General features: G+C 36.2%; 1 protein-coding gene across 2 annotated transcripts in view; it reads right to left on the bottom strand.

Moving 5' to 3' along the window:
• Positions 1-16,241, bottom strand: part of LOC106884075 (organic cation transporter protein) — a 69,150-nt gene extending 52,909 nt beyond the window's left edge. The window contains exons 1-2 of one of the 2 annotated variants that reach the window (XM_089358492.1): positions 15,960-16,241; positions 1,279-1,501 (exon numbers count right to left, since the gene is read on the bottom strand). In XM_089358492.1, the coding sequence (XP_089214618.1) occupies positions 1,279-1,501; positions 15,960-16,102 (366 nt within the window). In that variant the 5' untranslated portion in view covers positions 16,103-16,241. The remainder of the gene's footprint in view (positions 1-1,278; positions 1,502-15,959) is intronic. The other variant, XM_014935293.3, reaches the window with a different exon arrangement.
• Positions 16,242-25,000: the final 8,759 nt, after the last annotated feature.

Here is a 25,000-nt window from a genome sequence, read left to right as displayed (position 1 = left end):
GCCATGTGCATCAAAGAAGAACAAAGAGCAGTGACCCGAAAGATGGTAACGGTGAACCGGTTCACCCGTACCTTCTCCCGAGTGTGCTGATTCTTCTCGTCAGTGGTGGAGGTTGACGGGCATCCTGCTCACTCTTCTTGCGACAACGTTGCGTTGTTGCCTTTATTGAACTCATAAATTAAAACATGCCGAATATATATATATATATATATATATATATATATATATATATATATATATATATATATATATATATATATATATATATATATATTCAAGGTGAATATGGTATTTCAGTTTAGGCACCAGAATTAAGTATGGTATTATCCATACAATTTCAAAATAAGGTGATTAACATCAAAATAAGCAACAAGGATATCCAAAGTTAATGCAGTACGATCGTTTCATGCGACTCCATTTACATTTGCTCTGCAATTTACATTTGATGTAATGTTCACATTGTTTAAATAAATGGAGTCGCATGAAACGATTGTACTGCATTAACATACATCCATACATACATGTAAGTATGTATGTAAACACACACACACACATATATACTTCTATTTATACACTCATATATTTCAGTATGATAACAGGGTAATGCTGTTCGTAGAATTGGCAGAGAAGAAGATGAGAAGAAATAAAATAAAATAAGACAGGATAAGATTCAATATAGAGGGGGAAACAAAATAAAATAAAATAAAGTGAAACGATATAGAATAGAATAAAAGGGAGCAGAGTCGAAGGAGGTTTAATTTTCTGTAATAGGTTGTGGGGATATAAAGGATCACAGATATAAAGGGTCACGGATTAAAGGATCACGGATTTAAAGGCTTTATTGGTTCGTGGATATAAAAGACTTAAAAGTCTAAGGATGTATAAGAAGCTTGTGGACATAGAAAATTTAAAAGTAGATAGGAGATAGGTAGGGAGATGGATAGCCAGAGATAACTGGCTTCAGCGCTAGATAGACAGGTAGTAAGACCAATATATATATATATATATATATATATATATATATATATATATATATATATATATATATATATATATATATAAATATACATATATATATATATATATATATATATATATATATATATATATATATATATATATATATATATATATATATATATAGATAGATAGATAGATAGATAGACAGATAAATAGATAGATAGAGGAATTGGTGGGTGGAGATCTAAATACCTTGGCAGGTAGATAGGATAGATATTCTAGCTTACATGTGGGAAGTGACTTTCAAAATAACCTTACCTGAGTGGTGATTGAGGTGCGTGTGTTGGTTTTATCATACACCCAAGAGCTGCACTTCTGTGTTGTTCGATTTCCATTTTCTGTGGTATTGGAATACATCAAACATTTTTCATAAACCACCTCCCCTTCATCCTCACTCTTTGGAATATATTCGTTTATCAGTTCTTTATGGATTTCACTTTGGATTTTATACGTGTCGTTGTCGTAACCAGGAATAGCACACCTAGGAAAATATACAAAATAGGTTTCTTTGATTTTTCTTTTAAATTTAATTACATCTTCTGTAGCGTTACCCCCCACCCCCACTTTTTTACTTTCTTTTTCTGTTTCTTTGTATTCAAATGTTATAATTTAGACACAAGTTTGGTTATCTGGATAAAAAGCTTGCTTCTCAACCACTTCGTCTTAGGTCCAGTCCCACTTGGCAGCACCTTGTGCAAGTGCCTTCTACTAGGGCCACATGACTGACCAAAGCTTTGTGAGTGAATTTGGTAGATGGAGACTGAAAGAAGCCCATCATATATGTGTGCATATGTGTATGTGTGTGTGTATTTGTGCGTATATCTTTGTGTGTATATATATATGTGTGTATGTATGTATATGTGTATGTATATATATATAGATGTACATGTCTATGTGTACACATATATATGTGTGTGTGTGTGTGTGTGTGTATGTATATGTGTACGTATATATGTGGCATTATTTTTCTGTAGTAATGCCAATTATATATATATATATATATATATATATATATATATATATATATATGTATATGTACATATATATATATATGTATGTATATGTGTGTATATATGTGATAGATATACTTTTTATCTTTTACTTGGTCCAGTCATTAGAATGTGGCCATGCTGGGGCACAGCTTTGAGGAATTTATAGTTAAATGAATCGACTCCAGGATTTATTTCATTTTAAGTGAGGTAGTTTAACTTAATCGGTCTAGAGCACCGCGAAGCGTAATCACGGAGGTGTGAGTTCGAGTCTCATAGCTGGCCGCCCACACTTTCTTCTGCAAAATAGGGGCAGTTTATCCTGTTCAGGTTATATTATTAGCATTATACTGCGTTTACGAATTTAAAATTACTTCTGTAACTTTCTAAGACATCTCAACGCCTCTAAAAGCAAACTTCGTTTGTTTGTTTACGTTCATCGTAATTTGAATTTAACATATATATATATATATATATATATATATATATATATATATATATATATATATATACATACATGTATATCTACACACACACACACACACACACACACACATATATATATATATATATATATATATATATATATATATATATATATATATATATATATATATATATATGTATATATATATATACATATATACATATAATCTATACATATATGGATATATATCCATACAAAAATAGGTACAGGTATATATGCAAATATATACATGCATATATATGTGTATGTATGTATATATATATATATTATGTCAGGTCGCTCTTCAGTGCTACTGGTAACATGTAATCCAGTACAACCTGTTGCATGGTCGGGTCGTCGGCGACTAAACTGGCAACCCCACCAGGCTTGCTTGGTGAGGAGGGTGTTGTTGGACACCCTGCAGGACGAAAAATAAGACCTGTCAAAGGGCGGATGAACTCCTGAACAGTCAACGACCATCCAACAAAATGTCTGTAAATATGTATATATATATATATATATGTATGGGTGTGTATATGTGTGCGAATGTCTGTAAATATGTATATATGAATAATCTTAATTTTATATATATACTATTTTTTATCTTTTATATTTTATTTATATATATATATATTTTTTTATTTTTTTATTTATTTTTATTTTTTAATTTTTTAATTTATTTATTTATTTATTTATTTATTTTTTTTTTTTGATGAGCTGCTCCACATCGGTCACCGGAGTGATATTTGTTCACTTTACAGAGTGTCTGAGTGTCGGTTAGGTGTCTGGAATGGGATGGCTTACCTCATGGGCAGGTAGAAGCTCTTTAACCTTGGTTGGTAATCTACCTAGGAGAAGGAAATCTCCGAAATAAAACCTGAGGCCTTGGAAATTCCTGGTTTTGTCAATTCTCTTGTCACACCGGTGAAAGTCTTCTTGGGCTAATAAGTGGGGGTAGTGCAGTGCAAGCTACACCCACTAAAAATTATTCATCTGCACAGGTACTTCCTGTACTCCAAATCTTAGTAAAATCATTCAATTGGTTGGTTGGCAGAAACCTAAAAATGCACCTGTAACTTATTTTAAAATGTCTGAAACAAATTCAGTAAATGGCAAAAAAGGCTTGGGAACATCAGGGGAACAGGTCTGGCCCGGCAGGTGTCCCTGTGTATCACAGGCTGGACCCGGTCGTCATCCTGCCACTGTGGTCAAACAGTCCTCAAGAAAAAGTAAAAATAAACATCGTTTGAATTTTGGCTGTTGGAATGTGCGCACACTTCTTGATGATAATTTCACGAAGAGGCCAGAAAGGCGTACTGCACTTATTGCATGTGAGCTAAAGAAATATTCCCTTGATATAGTTGCTCTCTCTGAAACTCGTCTCTCTGGTGAGGGTCAAGTAATGGAATCTGCTTATGGATATACTATCTTCTGGAAAGGCCTACCTAAGGGTCAGCGTAGAGAATCTGGTGTTGGGTTTGCTCTCAAGAATACATTAGTGTCCTCCATTGCAGAGCTTCCAAGTGGTATATCTGACCGGATCATGTCATGCCGTATCAAACTGACAAAAGGTAGGTTTCTTACCGTTGTCAGTATTTATGCACCAACAATGTCCCATTCTGAGGAAACTGTGGGACAGTTTTATGACAATCTAACAAGATTATTGAGGAAAGTACCAATTTCTGACAAGCTGGTCATTTTGGGAGATTTCAATGCAAGAGTTGGAAGGGACTATGTTTCATGGCCTGTTTTAGGTCGACATGGGATTGGAAAATGCAATAGAAATGGAGTAGCTCTTTTGACGTTTTGTACTGAGAATGATCTGGTTGTCACCAACACTCTGTTTAAGCAGAAAAATAAATATAAAGCCACCTGGATGCACCCAAGATCTAAGCACTGGCATCTCATAGATTATATTTTGATTAGGAAATGTGATATGAAAGACGTTTCTAGCGTTCGGGTCATGAGAGGGGCAGAGAGCTGGACTGACCATCATCTACTGCGTGGCAAAATAGATTTTTCGATAAAACCTAAAAACCGACAGTCTGGTCCTAAGATACCCAAAAAGTTAAACGTTGCAAACTTTAAATTATCAAGCAACTTGCAAAGATTCCACGACGCTATAGAAAGTATTAATCTTGACCCAAACAATTTATGGGAAGATTTCAAAACAAAAGTATTTCAGGCTGCAAGTTCGTCAGTGGGATTTAAATCTCATAAATCCAGAGATTGGTTCTCAGATAGATCAGCAGAAATTCATGATCTACTTTTAGAAAAACAAAACTTAGGCAATACACTGCTCTCTCAGTCATTGAATCCCAACTCAAATGAAACTTACAGAAAGCTGAAAAGGAGGGTGCAAACTGCTCTAAGGAAAATTAAACAGGAATGGTGGAATGATAGGGCAAAAGGGGCACAAGAAGCAGCTGATAGAAATGATGCCAGTTGTTTGTATTCTTATGTTAGGGAGGTATATGGTCCAAAATCTTCTTCAGTAGCTCCAGTGAGAACAGAAGATGGATGTTTTCTTCTGACTGACACCGCTTCTATTCATAAGCGTTGGGTAGAACATTTCTCTGCACTTTTGAATAGACCATCATCCGTTAATATGAGGACGATAGAAAAAATTGAACAACTTCCAGTCATAGAAGAGATGGCATCTGAACCAACTCTAAATGACATTTATTTAGCTATGAATAAGCTGAATAACAACAAGTCTCCAGGATCTGATGGAATCTGTGCAGAAGTCTTGAAATATGGGGGTGACAAAATGATGGAACTCTTAAATATTTTAATTTGTCACTGTTGGAGAAGTGAGAAAGTGCCTCAAGACTGGATTGATGCCATTCTTGTCTCCTTATATAAATCGGGGCCAAAGGATCTGTGTGGTAATTTTCGTGGGATTTCCCTTTTGTCTGTGATTGGAAAGGTGCTCGCCTGCATTTTGTTAGAACGTTTAAATACCTTTATAGTTCCAAGTATAGTGTCTGAGTCTCAGTGTGGTTTTCGTTCCTCCAGGGGCACAGCTGATTGTATCTTTACTGTCAGACAATTACAGGAGAAGTGCATTGAACAAAATCTTGCTCTGTACCATTGCTTTGTTGATTTGAGCAAAGCATTCGATACTGTTAATCGAAGTGCTCTGTGGCTAATTCTGGGGAAAATTGGTTGCCCAGAAAAGTTTATAAACATGGTCAAGGCTTTGCATCAGGATATGAGAGCTAGGGTTAATTTTGGTGGTAGGCTTTCTGAATCTTTTGCTGTGGAAAATGGAGTAAAGCAGGGAGACCTTGATGCACCCACCCTCTTTGCAATATACTTTGCCGTTGTGGTGTCACATTCCTTTCAAAACTCTGAGGAGGGTATCTACATAAAATATCGAACAACGGGGAATGTTTTTAATTTGACCCGACTGAAGTTTAAAACGAAGGTTTTTACTTCACTTATTAGGGAAATTTTGTATGCTGACGATTGCGATCTGGTTAGTCATTCTGAATCGGGTCTGCAATCCCTTGTATCTGCATTTGATGCAGCTTGTGATGATTTTGGCCTGACCATCAATCTGAAAAAAAACAGTTGTGATGTATCAACCTGCGTATGGTGCTGTTTGTAACCTCCCTAAAATTTTTGTTAAGGGAAAGTTACTTGAGGTTGTAAATTCATTTGTCTACCTGGGAAGCTCTGTTCAAGATGATGGAAATCTTGATACGGAAATACACCTGCGAATTCAAAGGGCAGCAAAAGAATTTGGTGGCTAGGAGTCACGCGTCTGGCGCCAGCGACATATAAATAACAATACAAAGCTGGCTCTTTACAAATCATTTGTCTTAACATCCCTATTGTATTCCTGTGAAACTTGGACCTGTTATGAAAGGCATTTTAAAATGTTAGAAAAATTCCACCAAAAATGCCTTCGTCATATTTTAAGAATTAAATGGAATTCTTTTACTCCAAACACAGATATCCTTGCATCTGCAGGCATCCCCTCAATTAAAGCCATGATTTTGAGGAACCAATTGAGATGGTGTGGCCATATTGTCCGAATGGCAGATGAACGCATGCCGAAACAGCTGTTTTATGGTGAGCTTGCAGAGGGGAAACGTTATCGGCATAAACCTAAAAAAAGGTTTAAGGATGGCATAAGGACTGCTATGAAGTCAATTGGAATGGCTCCAAAAGATATTGAAGTCCTCGCTTCAGATCGAGTTGGATGGCGAACAAGGGTGTGGAGTGGAGTGAAAGCATTTGAAGAGGCCAGGATGATGCAAGCAGGGCTCAAGAGACATTTAAGGAAAAAGGTGAAGACTGAGAAGGTGAATGACAAGGACCTTTTTGTGTGCACAGTCTGTGACAGACCATGTCTGTCCTTGGCTGGCCTCAAATCTCACCTGCGAACCCATGGAAAACAAACCTCACCCAGCTATTCTGATTATATGTCTGTGCACACGTTTGAATGTGGTGTGTGCCAGAGGGTTTGCAAATCCAATGGGGGTCTTAAAAGACATGTTAGGATCCACAATGAGCAGAACTTACTTGCAGGTATTGGTAGTGCAAATCAGAGGTGCAATCTGTGTGGGTGTTTTTTTCAAAACACTGTCTGGTTTAAAAAGCCACATCAGACGCCATGAAAGGGCTAAGGTGTAGGTGCAGGAGGTGGTCAAACTCTGTTTAAGGAGTAGACAACCACCATATATATATATATATATATATATATATATATATATATGCATGTATATATGTAATGTGAGATAATAGTTTCTCTATTAACAGTTTCACTATGTATATATTATATACAGAGTGAAAGTATTAATAGTGAAACTATTATCACATTACAACAGAGATGTCATTGTTTCACTTGTGACACGTAATACCGTAACAGTGTTAGAGATTGCTCTGGGCTCGCATGAAGCAAGAAGTTAAAATTTGAATGAAATCGGTTGGGTAGTTCACGAGTTTTAGCGATGAATACATACAGACAGACAGACACGCGCACATTCTCAGTTTTATATATATATATATATATATATATATAAAAGATAATAGGAGTGAAAAAACTACAGAAGGCTTGTGTTACATGGTTAAAGTATATATTTAAATTATGTCAGAAAAATGTTAGAAAAATGTTAGAAAATGTTATAAAATCTTTTTGGTATATAAACATTGTATTTTGAGAAATAACCGGTTTCGTGTTGTCTTTTCAAATTTCTCTACTTCATTGTATCGTGTTCGCTCCAGTCTGAGAAAGAAGAGTTCTAGATAGGGGGAGGTAATTATGGATTTCTTCCGGTATAGGGGAGATAATCGAAATCTAGGAGGTGGTAGAATTTGATTAATTTACCATGGTTTTGTTCTATATTTTTTTCCCTTTTTTTTCTCAGTGGGGTGATGAATTTCCTTATTTAAATGTGTTAGCAATAGTTAAGTTTGGGTTTGTATTTTTGAATGAAAAAGGTTTCCTTATTTAATCTAATCTGTGTTGGTGTTTTAATGGCACATTGATAAAAAGGAAAGATTATAAATTGTGGTAGCATTTGTTTTGCGCATTTCTAAATATGATCACTAAAAGGTATCATTCGGTATTCTGGGTGTGCAATCTGCTGGCGGTGCAGAGTGCATCTACGTCTGAGCGATAATCCTGTGGACCCTATAATCTCGTGGCAGCCCGAACATCTTATTACATAAATAAGATTTTCTGAGGCACAAGTAAAGTTAGATTTAACTTTGAAATTGTGTCCCTCTTTGAAGAGGAATTCTGAACCTTCTAGAATGTTTGGGCATGTTGCACAATTTGGTCGACCACATTTGTTTACTTTCGCATCTGTTGTTTCGGAAAATAATTTTGCCTTTGTGAGGATCTTTTTCAGTGATTTTGGTTGTTTGTGGCTTTTGATGATTTTGTGTGTGTGTAAAATTTCCTTTAATTTGGGGTCCTTATGTAGCATTGGTATGTTTTGGGTGATGATGGTGAAAGCTTCTTTGTTTCTGGGGTTGTATGTGGATATGTACGGCAGTATTTTCGGGGAATGTGTGTTGCTGTGTTTAACTTTTCTTAAGTTTTCTATGTTAATTTGTGATGCACGTCTGATTCCATCCTCTATGAGTTGAACTGGGTAGTGTCTGTCAATTAGTGTGTTTTTGAGTTCTTGTAGTCTGTAGTCTAGTATTTTCTTCTGACACTATTGTGCATATCCTTCTTGCAAGGTTGAAGGGGATGTTTGTCTTGGTGTGTCTTGGGTGGCATGAATCAAATAGTAGATATTGTTTGGCGTCTGTGGTTTTGTAAAATATGTCCGTTTCTATTTTTAGGTTTACTTTTTTAATTAGTATATTCAAGAATGAGAGCTCCTTTTGGTTGTACTCCATTGTGAACTGTATGTTTGGGTTGACACTGTTCAATAGACTTTTGAATTTCAAGAGTTCATCTGTGTTTTCATTCCAGAGTATGAAACAGTCGTCCAGGAACCTTTTCCAATGTTCTTTTATGTGTTGGGAAAGGGTGTTTCCAAAGGTGGATAAAGATTCCTGGTATATTATTATTTCCAAGTAACCCATTGTTTGGTTCGCAATGACTGGAGCTGCCCTAGTGCCCATAGCAATTCCGGATTTTTGTCGGTAGAAAGTATTGTCAAACATGAAGTGGTTGTTTCGTAAGATGAATTCAACCGATTTAGTAATGAATTCTTTACTGATCCTGTTTGGGATTTCTTTCGGGAATTGATCCAGCCAGAATTGAATTGCCTCAAGTCCATAATTATGAGGTATACTGGTGTATAAATTAATCACGTCAAATGAGACCATGATTGTTTCTTCCTTGACTTCCTTTGGGAGGTGATTTAGCATATCCAAGTCATCTCTGATATAGCTATTTATGTGTTTAAGGAAGGGTTTTAGGAGGATGTCCATAAATAGACTTAGTCTGTGTGTTTCACAGGCTGGGCCAGCTATGATGGGTCGCAGTTTTAGATCCCCCGGGTTTGGTGTATGTATGTATGTCTTTGGTGATTTTTTGATGGTTTCATTTATGATCTGGCTTTTGTGTATTTTTGGCAGACCATAGAAAAGGCTGGGCTTGCATTTGAAGTTTGTTAGAAAATCAATCTCCTTGGTTGTCAGTTCATTTCCATGTGTTTTAATTAGTGAGGACAGGGTTTTCATTATTTTTTGTGGGGTGTAGTTTGTGACTTTTTCATAGTGTTGGTTGTCATCCAGCATGGAGATTATTAGGTTTTTATAGTATAATGTGTCCATTATTACAACTGCACTTCCTTTATCTGCTTCCTTAATCATAATATCTTCATCATTTTGGAGTTCTATTAGTTCCTTCCATTGTGTAGTGTTAAAGTTTGAGTTTACTGTCTGTTTATGCATGGTGTGGTAAGGGAAGTTCTCGATGTGGTTGCAGAATTCATCTAGATTTTTATTTCTACCTTTGTGTGGGATGTGCTCACTTTTGTTTTTGACTAGTGAGTCATCTTCAGTGTTGTGATTGGTAAATGCCTCTGTGAGTCTTAATTTTCTACAGAATTCTGTTATACTGTCCTTCACTTCATTTTGGTTGGCTCTGCGTGGAGTTGGGGTGAATTTTAGCCCTTTTGAGAGGATGTCTATTTTTATGCTTGAAAGAGGTTTGGTTGAGAGATTGATTATCTTCGGTTTTTTCTGATTACTAGATTCCAGCCTGTGTCCTGGTGTCTCTGGCCTGGGGCTAAAAAATGTTGTTTGTAATTTTGTTTGCATGAGCTGTCTGTTAGGTTATATGGGATTGGTTCGGGGGAATGGTAGTATTGTTGCCTTAGATTGTTATATGTGTGTGGGTGTCTATGGGTGTTTTGGTTAGTGATGTGTGCAACTCTAGTATGTGGGATGTTTCTTGATCTGATGTTATTTTGTGTTGTTCTTGAGTTCGGTGGAGGCCAGTAATTTTGGGTCATGGGGTAGTAGTGACTAGCATATATATATATATGTATATATATATATATATATATATATATATATATATATATATATATATATATATTGAAATGAGTTTTTTTAAATATATTTTAAAATGAGTTTTTTAACATATTTTTATATTTATATATGTATATATATATGTGTATATGTGTGTGTGTGTGTGTGTGTGTGTGTGTGTGTATGTGTGTGTGTGTGTGTGTGTATGTGTTTATGACTTGTGAACTTTGCTTGTTTGTGTATGCATACATATGCATGTGAGCGTGCACGTGTGTGCGTGTGTGTACGAGCGCACACGCGGATGCCTGTATGTAGGTAATAGCGTTCTTTTTGCTAAACCTTTAAAAATTTTGTTCGTTTTTTTGTAATTGTGAAATTTTTTCGCCATGAAAGGTTTGTGTTTTTAAACCGAATGTATTTTTTCTGATGTTATATTTATTCCTGAATGTTGTGTAAAGAAATTTTGATTTATTAAGTCTCTTAATGAATTCTTTATACTGAAATATATATTGAAGAAGATAAATATGTTCATTTGAATATATACGTTTTTGCGTCGTAACTCCTTTATTATATATATATATATATATATATATATATATATATATATATATATATATATATATATATATGTATGTATGTATGTATGTATGTATGTATGTTTTTGTATTTGGTTTGCAACATTCTTTATGTGAAGTTGTGTGTTGAAGCATATTGTATTGTGTCTGAGGAAAGTCATTCTCTTTTAGTGCCCTATTATTCATTGTTAAATAATAATGCACTAAAATAGAGTGATTCTCTCCAGGCACAATATATATGCATACATACATATATATATATATATATATATATATATATATATATATATATATATATGAGTCACAGTATATGGATTCAAGTAATCCGGTAGTGCTCATTAAAAAATCTCTTTAATATGTCATTCTACAAAACATTTTTACGATGCAAGAGAAAACGATAAAGAATGTATAAAATCAAAAATGACAGAGAAATAGTTTGAAGAAATTCATTTAATCATAAGAAAATTCATATATCACGATGAGTTGTTTCATAACTTAAAAACATGTAAATAATTTATATCATTATATTTAATAATAAATAAATTACCACTTACATGTCTGCATTAATGAAAAATACAAAAAATTCCTCGAAAATAATGGAGAGTTTAAGCATTATCAAATATAATTATGCAAATTATTTTCATTTTTTTTAAAGTTATGAAACAACTTATGATATCAGAATTTTCTTATTGTTAAATATATTTTCATGAAACTATTTCTTTGTCATTCATGACTTATATATACGTATATATATATCAGGTCATCCCATAAGTTCTGTCCGATTTTACCTTTTTAAAAATTGAATGAAATTTAACAGTATTTAAGAATGTCTAATGGAATTAAAAATTATTTTAATGCATTTGTGTACATTTAAACTAATTAAATATTATTTTACAGAATAATAGAATTAAAATTTCTTTGATTAAAACCCTTTCTAACATGGAAGTATCCAAAGAGCATTTGCGGCACATAATGCTTTATGAGTACAAAAAAGGAAACTCTGCAGCCGAAGCGACTCGAAACAGAAGTTTAACACATTACTCATTAATTGAATTCCTTAGGATCCCATACTACAGATTTCCTCAGCAAAATCAGGATAACTATGGCCCATCTGATAAATGAACCCTGCAAGGTAGGGTGGCTATTGCAGTGACGGTCAATGGCCATTCTCCACAGCAATGCCTTTGCAATAATATCTGTGAGGTGTAAGTAAAAATGCCATTTGGTTGGAGGTTTACAATCCATTACTCCCCACCCCAATCTTCTGCTGCTTAATCTTCCACCACCTTTTTTTTCCTTAGTGAAGTAGTTATGAGATTTTTTTTACCTTGATAATATAATCTTACGCTTTTAATGCAGTTTTCCTTCTTTTCTTCTAATAAAAATATGTTGTTAATAAAATTGTAATCCATTATTAAAAAAATGAAAACGAATGGCTTAAATTCAAATCCAGTAAAAGCAATGATAATACTTTCTCTATTACTACAATGAAAATCCATTCATCCATAAAAATTAGATGCATATAAAAGTGTCACAAAATATGCGAGAAAAAATATAAAAAGGAGACAGTGGAGACATTAGGCAATGAATGTATGTGCACCAAGTTAGAAGATATTGGAAAGTCATAAATTAGTAATGTATGAATAAATTTAAGTTTATAGAAAAAAAAAAAAAGAAATGCTAAATACTAAATTTTAGTCCCCCTAGGGTGGGGGCAGAGTACTTAGTACTTCACCCTTCTTCCAGATTTCATACCAAATTTTCATGTACCCAACTGTACCTGCGTTCCTGGCCAAATTATATAAAAACCCAATGTTCTTGGAGTCTGTTTCTATTTTAGTAATGTTACCATAGCAAATTATTGTAAACCTTATTGGCAGTTGATTAAGCAAGTGTTTTATGATGTTGTCTCGTCTTAAATTTTTCTTCCGTGTATATCGGGTGTATAGGGTACATCTCATTGCTGAATTTGTAATTCACATTGAAAAGCATGTTTTCACGTTGTCTTTGCTGCTTCACCTGTGAACCCCCATGTTGCTATTATGGACACCAAATTCTCAAAACGATTTCCTTATTTTCGGTCACTTCACTCTTGTAAAATTAATAATCGCCAATTTCCCACACTTTAATAATAATAATAATAATAATAATAATAATAATAATAATAATAATAACAATAATAATAATAATAATAATAATAATAATAATACTAATTGCTAATTTAGGCAGAGGGGCAGGGGGACTGGTCGATTCCATTGACCCAAATACTTGTGCGGGGCTTTATTTTATTGACCCTGGAGGGATGAGAGGTAAAGTCGACTTCAGTGGAATTTGATCTCAGGACATAAACAGCTAAAAGAAGTACAGAAAGGCACCTTCTCTGAACTCTTTAGCGTTCACATTACTCTTTCAAATCTAATGCAGATTTATTCACATTGCTTTGAATAAATCCTGGGATTATCCTGTAGCTTCCAGATTTTTTCATATTGCTTTGGATTAATCCTGGGATTATCATGTAGCTTCCAGATTTCATTGATATGATTTCTCTTTTATTTTTTACTTCTTTCACTTATCAGATGGTGGTCATACTGGGGCACCACCTTGTAAATTTTTAGTGGAAGGAACCAATCCTGGTATTTACATTCTTTTCTTTTAAGCCTGGTACTTATTTTATCAGTTCCATTTGCTGAACCGCTAAGTTGAAGATAGAGTAATGATAAAGACAGAAACCTGGTTGAGAAATCTTCAATTTTCAATTTTTCCTCGTTTATAAAGAAACATATTGTTATGACGAACGACTAAATTGTGGAGAGTTCAGATGTTTATCTTTGTGTGACTGTGGAGACAGACAAGGAAATTCAGTAATCGATCAGCGGTGAAGTGAACAGGTCATCTCTTCAGCTAGGCTATTCCTTCAGTGTTCTCTGTGTGTGTTCTCCCAGCACTCTGTGGGACAGCTTTGAGCACAATATGTGTGCTCTTTCTAACAGCTCTGCCTTAGGTGCTTGAAATGTGGTGCTTTATTAGCCAAAAATCGCCCTGAGAGCCAGCTCCAGAAGCTAGAATCTCTGCAGGAGGTCAGCTCTAAGTGGCGTCCAATTAGTCAGAATTTCCTTATTCTAGCCAATCCTGACATTGGATATAGTGAGTAAATATTTCTGCTACAATACAAACACCAGTTCTGTAGCAGTGGTGGGGTACAAGCACAGACACAAAGACATGCACATATATAAATATATATCAATATATATATATATATATATATATATATATATATATATATATATATATATATATATATATATATATATATATATATATATATATATATATATATATATATATATATATATATATATATAATATTATATATATATATATATATATCAAATACACACACACACACACACACACACACACACACACACACACACACACACACACACACACACAATAAACTTTTTTCAATTTCGAAATCCCCTGACAAGGTTTTGATCGGCCTAAGGCTATAACAGAAGCCATTTGCTCAATGTGCAGTGGGACTGAACCCAGAACTTTGTGGTTGGGAAACAATCTTCTTACCAGTCAGCTATGCCTGCTGATTATATATGCCTTGAATGACATTGTAAGGCAGGTGTGAGAAGTCAGATCTGACCAGTTTGAACATAAACCAGGCTGGATATTTGGGCTGGATATGGCTGATTTAAATGCTAAAAGGTCAACCACTCTTTCAGATGACCATCCTTAGTCGTTTCTAATTGTGGTACAAGGCCGGCAATTTTGAGGGGCGGGGCACTGTCAATTACATCAACCATAATATTTGAATGGTACTTTTATATTATCAGCCCTAGAGCGATTGTTGACCCCTGAAGAGTGAAAGACAACGTAGATTACTGTGGGATTTGAACCCATAATGTAAAGAACCAGAAGTACTATAAGGAATTTTTTCTGACACAAGCTAATGGTTAATGTGTTGTAAACTGCAAGGTCGTGGTTTCACTACCTAGACCAGTGAGCACATTATGGTTTTGTGTAAAATGTTTCCTTTCGTGTTGCTCCAGTTTACTCAGCTGAATATAAGTACCAGTAATAAATTGGTGGGAGAGGTTATCCCTGAGGTAGACTGGTAACCCATTCAGGAGGAAGGTTGTATTTTTAGTCATTGAAAGTTGGGCTGTGTCCCTGCCAAATGAAGCGGTAGGGTCCCCATAAAGGGTGAAAAGCAAAAGTAACTTTGATGGCATTTGAACTCAGAATGTAAACAATTGTAACTAAATACCACAAGTCATTTTGTCCAGTTCCCTAACAATTCTGCGAATCCACAAACCAAATAATAATCGTTTCTAACAAAAGGCACATAAATTTGGGGATTAGGGGATGGGTATGGTTGAAAGTCTCAAATCCCTGTACTTGGCCCTAGAAGGTTGAAAGCCAATGGCTGCAGTCCAATGATTGAAACAAGTAAAAGATAGAAATATAAAAATCAGGAATTCTGGAGTGAGGGATGAGGGTACCCTTGATTAAATCAATGACACTACATCCTTAGTATTTTATTTATTGATGTCTGAAGGGGTTTTTAAAAAGGGAGACAAAAGAGAGGGCTCCAATTATAGGGGAATCTCCTTGTTGAACCTCCCTCTTCAAGTCTATAACTAGGTGTGTGGGAAAGAGATTCAGGAAGTTGCTTCTGATAGGACCGCATGGGTGAGGTACCTGAGGACTTTACCCCAATGACCCTTCCAGGAATTATGGGCCGAGAATATGCAGGGATAAACTGAATAGGTCGATAAAATCAAGTGTAAAGTTTACACCCATGATGGTGGTGGAGGAGTAAGAAAGGTTTTTAACCACAAGCAACAAAGGAAAAAATTGTTTCAAGGAATTTTTGTTTTGAAGCACCACCATTTCAACCACCCACCTCGAATAAATAATATGAAGAAATCATTATTATAAACTTACCTGTAATCTAAGTCAGGTACAATAAATATCATGCTTCCAATTTGTAAGCCATCCATAATGGTTGAAGCGAACAGGAAACTTAACATCAGTTTCTGATAAAGTCCACATCCTCCAATTGTTCCAATCACTTCTTCGTAGTCCATGGTGAACAAACCTATCAGAACAAAAGTGTCGTCTGCTTCAAGCAATTTCTAAATGTGTCTACCTCTGCTTGCAAGAATGTCTATCTCCACTCATACATACGTAATATATGTATCAGATGTGCAAGTGAGAGTGCCTGTAGGAGTGTAAGTCGTGGTATGAGGGAGAGGGGGAGGAATGTGAGTGAAATACTAGCGTTTGTGATTGGGTGTTGTATGAGAGAGAAAGAGTGTATGTGTGCAACTGTGTGTGTGTGTGTGTGCGTGTATGTATGTGTGGGTATGTATGTGTGTATGTATGTGTGTGTGTTTAAGAAAGTTATAGTAAGAATGTTGCACTACATGAACGTGTGCAGTGCTCAGAATGTATTAATTTCTTTGTGTGAGTGTATGTGTTTTTTTGTTTGTGTGTATATATATATATGCATATACTCATTTACTATTTGTTTTTACATGACTGAACGCAGCGTCACCAATTTGTAAGTAGTTTTCGTAACTTTATATTTTCCGACGCTACTCTATCTCTTTCTCTTTCTCTTCCTCTATCATTTTTCCCCCTCTCGTTCTTCCTCTTTACTACTACGTATCTCGCTTTACCCCTCTCGTTCTTCCTCTGTTACTACTACGTATCTCTTTTTCCCCCCTCGTACTTCCTCTCTTTCTCTTTTCCTCTCGTTGCTCACCTATTCTTCTACTTCCTCCCTTTGTTTCTCCCTCTACCACTCTCTCTCTCTCTTCCCCTTACACCGGCATGGTCACATGCTTCCGGTCAATAATCCTTTTCTTCCTTGGCTATCGCCGAGCAAACACGCGAACTACTTCGTCCCTACTTTCAAGTTCGTGCCTCACAGCGTTCATACACACATAATTTTTCCCGACTGGCCGTAAAGCCTTTTCTGTTTGTTTTCCTGTCTTGTTTTTTTGTCCGCCACTACATTCCTCCATGGCAAGATTTAATTTGTGTATACAAATTTAATTTGCGGTCCATGGGAAGAGCCGTTTTAACGATGCGTCCTGCCCAGCTCTTCGAAACGCCGCTGTTAAAACGGGGGTAGCTGATGAAGAAGAATGTCCTCTATGTGGCTTGTGTGTTTTCTCGTCTACGATTTTGTTTGCAATGTCCTGTACCCAGATATGCACCTATACATACAGGTGGATGTCGGTATGCACATACCTGTACGTATATATGCATATACTCATTTACTATTTGTTTATATATATATATATATATATATATATATATATATATATATATATATATATATATATATATATATATATATATATATATATATATATATATATATGTATGTATGTATATGCAGATATGCATATGTGTGTAGATATATATACATATATGTATATATATATATATGTATATATATATGCACACACACATTATATATACATATATATATATATATATATATATATATATAGACACACACACATGTATATATCTGCATATATATACATACAGAGTGCGGTGAATGAAATGTCGTCTAAGTTACGCAAAAATGAAAATAACACTGACATCTCATTTTAACAGATATATTTACCAAAATTAAATAAAAATATCTTGAAATACTATAGAGTAAATTCATTCACTAAAATCGCCATTGGTTTCAACCATGGCTTTCAGACGACTTCGGAATCTCTTGTAACTCTTCTGGACGGTCTCCTTGTTTAAAGTTGGGAATGCTGCTATAATCCATGCCTTCAGTTTATCTTTGGTGTTACAAGAAGTTTTGTTGCTCCCTCGATTATTATGTGCCCCACACATAATAATCAAGAGGGACACAGTCTGGAGAGTTAGGTGGTCAGATGTTAGGGGTGATGCGGTCACAGAAATTGTCTGACAGCAATGACTGTGGTTCTCCTGCTTGTGTGGAATGGTGCAGAAGCCTGTTGCCAGGCATAGTGTGTTCCAGCAGCCAGCTTCTTGACCCAGGGTAGCACTACCTCCTGCAGGCATTTGATGTAGGCCTCCCTGTTGAGTTCTTTTCAGAACGATCAGAGTGTGTTTTCCGAGCTGCCGTACCTTCATAATTACCATCAGACCCATCCAACTCTTCTTGCATTCTCTGCACTCTCCTCAGATTGACACTCAAACACTCCGAAATATTCGTATTGGAGCTTCCGGCGTGAATGCTAAACAGTACAGCATATTCATTATTTACATTATTTACAATTGACAGATATTTGTCCTCATCTTGTTTGTTGTTATCACAACGTTTCGGCTGATATACCTACAGCCTTCATCAGGTGTCTTGGGAAATCCGTCAATTGTAAATAATGTAAATAATGTACCTAATTCGATGTAGTAGTAGTAGTTGTAGTTGTTGTTGTAGTTGTTGTTGTTGTTGTTCTTCTTCTTTTTCTCCCTATTATTATTATTATTATTATTATTATTATTATTATTATTATTATTAATAATAATAATAATAATAATAATAATACCGGTTCCTATATGCTATTCATATCTGCACTCGGTCTGCTTAGGAGGTTGTCGTAGACTTATCGTTAGAGATAACATTTGATGATATTCATTTCTTGTCAACCACTACTATCACTATTGAATTTTGTACATTTAAACAAGTTGAGCAACAGTTTTTATAATATTGACTGTTGTGAACATTTGAACTTGTGAACATTGAAACTTTTAAACATGTTCTTCGAATTCATAATTTTTACCATTGCCAAACAGAAAATATTGTTGAAACTACTTTAGAATATATATATTAATAAATTCATTTTTAAACAATTACAAGTTTTTCAAGTTTAGATGCATTTACAGCAACAAATTATCGAATATTTTTTTCCTGCTTGGAAATACACCCCTCTTTTGTTATATATATATATATATATATATATACATGCATATACAGACTCAGACACAGACACAGACAGACACACTGTTTTATTTTTTATTTGGTTGAAGGTTTTAAATCTGACTCTAAAGTTAAGTGTCCTTCGGATAGCACTTGTGCCAATTGAAAAAAATATGATGAAGTTATATATTTGTATATATATATAAATATATATATATATATATATATATATATATATATATATATATATATATATATATATATACACTAGCAGTAATACCCGTCGTTGATCGGGTAATTACTTTTACTTTTTTACTGCAGGAGAATTACTTAGCCCAAAACAATTCTCTGTACTTTGCTTTCATTGACATGGAGAAAGCCTTTGAGGGGCTCCCCTGTTCCCTTATCTGGTGGGCAATGCAGAAGACTAGGGATAAATGAGTGGTTCGTGAGAGCTGTAGAAACCAGGTACAGAGATGCTGATTGTAAGGTGAAGGTTGGCAAGGAGTATAACAGTGAATTCAATGTACATGTGAAAGTTCGCCAAGGATCGGTTCTCAGACTCCCCTTGTTCATCATAATCCTCCAGGACATAACAGAGGAATTTAAGACGTGTTGCTCATGAAACCTCCTCTATGCTGATGACCTTGATCTTATTGCTTAATCACAACCAGCATTAGAGAAAAAATTTCAGGTGTGGTAGCAAATTCTGGAATAAAAGGGCCTTAGAGTTAATTTAGGAATGACTAAAATCCTAGTAAGTAGGAAAACAGATAAAACACTAATGCCTTCAGGGAGAAGGGGCCCTGCTCCATATGTAGAAAAGGTTTTGGTAGAAACTTCATATAGCGTAGTCAGTGCAAGCTATGGACACATAAGAGGTGCAGCAGTATTACAGGAAGGTTAACAGAGAAACTAGTTTTTGTGTGTGGCAGATGCGTAGGTACAATAAATATTAAGAATGTAAAGGAAACAGATACCCTGAAATGTCCAGGGGTGTCCTTAGAAGAAGTAGATAGTTTCCATTACCTAGGTGATCAAGTTAGCAATAAAGGAGGAAGCTCTGAATGATATGGGTAAAGTTCAGAGGGCTGCTACCTTTGTTGGTTACAAAGAGCCTCTCTCTCAGAGTGAAAGGCAGATTGTATGATGCTTGTGTGTGAACAGCCATGCTACATGGCAGTGAAACATGGACTGTGACAACAGAGGAAATGAAGTCAGCCTGCTCTATGGGATGGGTAATGTCAGAGGAAAAGGAACCGAGAAGAGAGACTGTGTTGAATAGTACAAGACTATCAAAGAAAATATGGCATCTGGAACTGGCATACGGTCTCTCCTCTCGGTTCCTTTTCCTCTCTCAGCTGAGATGTCCTTCTCTTGCAAGCTACTTGGCAACCCCACGGGTACTGGGCCATCTGAAATGCACCCATGCTGACACCCCATGGAAAGCACCCGAGCTGGCATGAAGCAGAAAGTACCTGTGCCAGTGACACGTAAAAATCACCCGTACCAGCACCACGTACAGATCACCGATAAAGCACATTGTGAAGCGGTTGGCATTAGGAAGGGCATTGAGCCATAGAAACCATTCCAAAGCAGATGACTGGAGCCAGCTCCTGTCAAACACCACAACCCATTCCAGCATTGAAGACAGATGACGTTAAATGATGAGGATAATGACGATGGTGGCAGTGATGTGCATGTGTTTATATGTGTGTACTTATATTACTAAATTTGGGCGCTCACAAGCATTCTCATAAAATGATTGGGGAATTAATCCATGATGAACGCAGTTCCTTGCAAAACTCCAGGACTAATGCAAGGGAGACAACAATTAAGATATCCTTATAAGTTATTTCACATATATATATATATGTGTGTGTGTGTGTGTGTGTGTGTGTGTGTGTGTGTGTGTGTGTGTGTGTGTGTATTTATGTATATATGTTTGTCTGTATGCATGTACGCGTACACACACGCACAGATGGGCTCCCTCAAAGTAATGCAACGGTCAGTATGACTTTTTTAAATTTCATTAACTGACATGAACCAATCTATTTGCACATCTTAGTAGAATAGCTCTTCCTCTCCACAAAGGGCTACTATTCCACATTGTCTCCATCACAAGCGATGCATTTGTACTATTATTGAACCCTGCGCTGTTATACCTATTCCTTCACAGCTATTTTCATCAAATTGCTGTTCTCGTAGACTGTCCTTCATTGGCCTGGGCAGGTAAAAGTCGAATAGTGCCTGATCTGGTGTATACAGTGAAGGGAGAACTACTGGCCAGCCATTGTCTGATTTGATGTCAAAGATGTGTGTGGTGAATGAGAATCATTTTCAAATTCTTTGGGGGTTTCTTCCTTCTAATGGCTTCTTTCAGGCCCTCAATGTACCGCTGTCTGTACACTGTGGCATTTAATGTACAGCAAACGCTACAGAAAATCAAGAAGAGTTCTGCCTCTGTTATCCTAAAACTAAAAAACAGTCACCGTGACATTCTATAATGGTTGCAGTCTCTTGAAGTTCTTAGGTCTTGGAGAAATGGTATGATATCATCCGATGACCTGAGCCTTCATTTCATTTCTTGTCACCAGGTAAGAAATATTGTGTCTTCATTGGCTTCAAGCATGTCCTGCATTTGTTTTCCGGCAATACTGTTTATTCATCATCATCATCATCATAATCCTCATCATCGTTATAATCCTCCTCTTCTCCCCCCCCCCCACGTCATCAGCGTCGTAGTCGACATTGTCATCATCATCATAATCATCACCATCACCATCCTTTAATGCCCATGCTCTTTGTTGGCATGTGTTACACTTTGAGAAACAAGCTTCAATGCTTCCCACGCATTACTGCCAACTGCATGTTCTTACAGTGGTTGGTGGCAGACCAAAAGATCTTGCAATGTCTTCAGCTTGCTGCCATTGTGGAATCTGTGTATCACTTCCAGTTTCAAACGGCTTAGTTGTACTGAGACGATGGGGTCTACAATCAGCAACGGTGCACATCTAATGGCTATTTTCAAGGAAATAAATCAAGAAACATTTGCAAATAATTGCAAAGTAGAATTTATAAAGAGCACCTTCTACCAGCACAAAGTTCAACACCAGTCTGTGTGTATATGCATGTGTGTATATATGTACATATATATACATACAGAGATAGTGATGTCAATAAACACGCATCGGCTTGTTATATAAAATAAACATACACACATGTAAATGCATATAGGAGGAAAGAGAGAGAAAGAGAGAAAGAGAGAGAGAGAGAGAGATAGAGAGAGAGAGAGAGAGAGAGAGAGAGAGAGAGAGAGAGAAAGCAAAACTGAAAATAGTCACACCATGAACACTCGTGTATAAGCACAGAGATATTTATGTATTTATAGAAGAAATTTGTATATACACACACAAGTGCTGGTGGCACAAAAAAGCCAACCGGTACCCACTTTAAATTGATTAGCGTTATGAAGGGCATCCACAGGTGATACTGCACAACAAGTCTGTCCTTGGACTCATCAGATCTTGTCAAACTGTCCAGTCCCTGCCAGCGTAGGACATGGATGATAAATGATTTTAATGATGATATGTGCGTTTGAGTGATCATGTTTGTGTGTATGTATGTGCTTGTGTGTGTTTGTATGTACGTGTGTGTGTGTGAGTGTATATGTGTGTGTGTAGATGCATGAAGTGGCTAAGTTTTAATCTAGCACGCTCCATAGTAGTTCACCATTCTGCCATTTCATTTATTTGTTTACCTCTCTGGCTGATTAACTCTATGTTAGCAATTTTCATTGAACACCATGTCTTAAAGGGGAGCACAAAGACAAATTGTCAATGGCAGTCTGAAAAGGAGACATTTTGTGCTCAGTACACTGAGGACAATAGAATAACTTGTAACAATTTAAACTGGGTTAACAGAAACCAAGCTGATCTCGCTTCAGAAACACTATTAAATTGTTTGTATTCAATAGAATTTCGTTGTTTACTTTATATTGTACATTTGGTATTTCAAGTATTGTCCTACTTGAAAGAAATTATATCTCCATGAAATAGATGTGTTTCTTGAAGAAGATCGCTCACTCACTTCAAGTACTTGTAAATAAATACCATGGGGAGGTATACTATGACTTCTAGTTCTTCATATAAATCAGTGAAATCTATTTTGATTCGTCTCAAATCTTCTTTAAGGAACTAGTCTAAAGTCCAGTCTGTCTTGATTCTACAAAGTGTTCTGGAATATAGAATGTCATAACAACTCTTGGATTTACTGGGAGTTGAAAATTATTCTTTCTATTTTGTAACTTCAGCAAATATTCTTCCAAGTTTCTCTCTCTCCTCCTCTCTCGCTAAAATTCGTAAATCCTCGCCCACTCTAATTCTTTACAAAATTCTCACGCTCTTTCATAACTCATGTCTTCTTATATTTACCATGATTTCTCCGGTAATAAAATCTTTCAAGTCTCTCTCACTCTCGCACTCTTTCTTGCTATCTCTCCTCTCTCGCTTTCTCTCTCTATCTCCTCTCTCGCTTTCTCTCTCTCTCTCTCTCTCTCTCTCTCTCTCTCTCTCTCTCTCTCTCTCTCTCTCTCTCTCTCTCTCTCTCTCTCTGCTTCCTACTGCCTTTTTATCTTGGCTAGTATTTGCTGCAGTGAAACTAGCCTTTTACTTATCCGTGATGCACCCACTCATTCCTGCCCCCACCACCTATACTGGAAATCTCTTGTATCGGAAACCACTATAAGGCTCCGCCTCACTTCTGTACATGAAGACTTGCCTAACTCCCTCTCTCCCCACCAGCAATCATCCACACTACTGCATGCGCCAAAAAGAGATGCATTACTTAGTAAATTAACAAACCACCTACCCCTTTCTATATATAATGGACTAGCCAACAGCAGCTGATTTACTTAAACTAAACATTGACCCATTTATGTTTGCAGCAATAACGCTTATATTTACAAAGATTATAATTTACAACACTTATCTTACACTTTATCCAGGGAAGTAACTGAAAAGAAGCTGTTTGCCTATGTTCAACGATGTAAGGACCAAAGACTTGAATTGTTTTGGATTGCAAGACAGTGTGTGAGAGAAAATCATGATGTCATAGGAGAGAAATGTATCTAAATAGATGATGGTTCACTTGCATTTAATAATTCTGAAAAGAAAGAGGCTTGGAAATGCCATTATGAAAGGCTGATCAATGTAGAGAAAATAGAAGAGAAGGATTCTACCAAATGTAGACCCAACTGTAGGACCAGCTATCGGAGTCAACAGTAGCTTTGTAGATAAAGCAATTAACCCATAAACTGCGATAGGCCACCTCAGTGGCCAACGTGACAGTGCGACAGGCCACGGAAGTAGGGCATGATCTGACCTAATTTTGATGACGTATAATGTATGCACACGATACCCTTTCACCCCAGAAACAGTGTAGTCAATCACAGAAGGTGTTAAGAAACACAGTATTGTTTTCGAGTGATAGATCGATGTTGACCTTTACCCAAAATAGGCTCAGCAGTTCGTGTTACATACGGCAAAATCCCAGCAGCTTATGGGTTAAGGATATCAAGGCTGAGAAACATCCTGGTTCATCACGAATCTCTGCTGAGATGCTAAAAACATCTGGCAGAGTAGGATATAGCTTAGTCACCCATAGAGTTAATCAGAATGTCTATGAGGGAGTCATACCCAACGATTGGTGCAGCAGCATCATAGTCAACTGTTACAAAAGTAAAGGTAGTGCCTTAGACAGGAATAACTATAAAGGCATCAAACTGCTAGACTAGGGGATGTAAGTCACAAAAAAGGGTCATTGCCCAATTAATTAGGGAGAGAATTAACGTAGATGAGATGCAGTTTGGATTTGTGCCAAGTAGGAGCACGACTGATGCTATATTTCTGGTTAGGCAACTGCAGGAGAAATATTTAGCCAAAAATAAACCCCTGTAGCTGGCTTTTGTTGAAATGGAGAAAGCCTTTGGCTGAATCTCCCACTCCCTTATCTGGTGGTCAATGTGGAAGCTAGGGATAGATGAGTGATTGGTGAGAGCTGTACACGCCAT

The sequence above is a fragment of the Octopus bimaculoides genome, chromosome 10 (genome assembly GCF_046866305.1).
Source record: "Octopus bimaculoides isolate indiv1 chromosome 10, ASM4686630v1, whole genome shotgun sequence".
Lineage (NCBI taxonomy): Eukaryota > Metazoa > Mollusca > Cephalopoda > Octopoda > Octopodidae > Octopus > Octopus bimaculoides.
The sequence above is the reverse complement of the archived record's forward strand: the minus strand, read 5'-3'. Positions and strand labels throughout refer to the sequence as shown.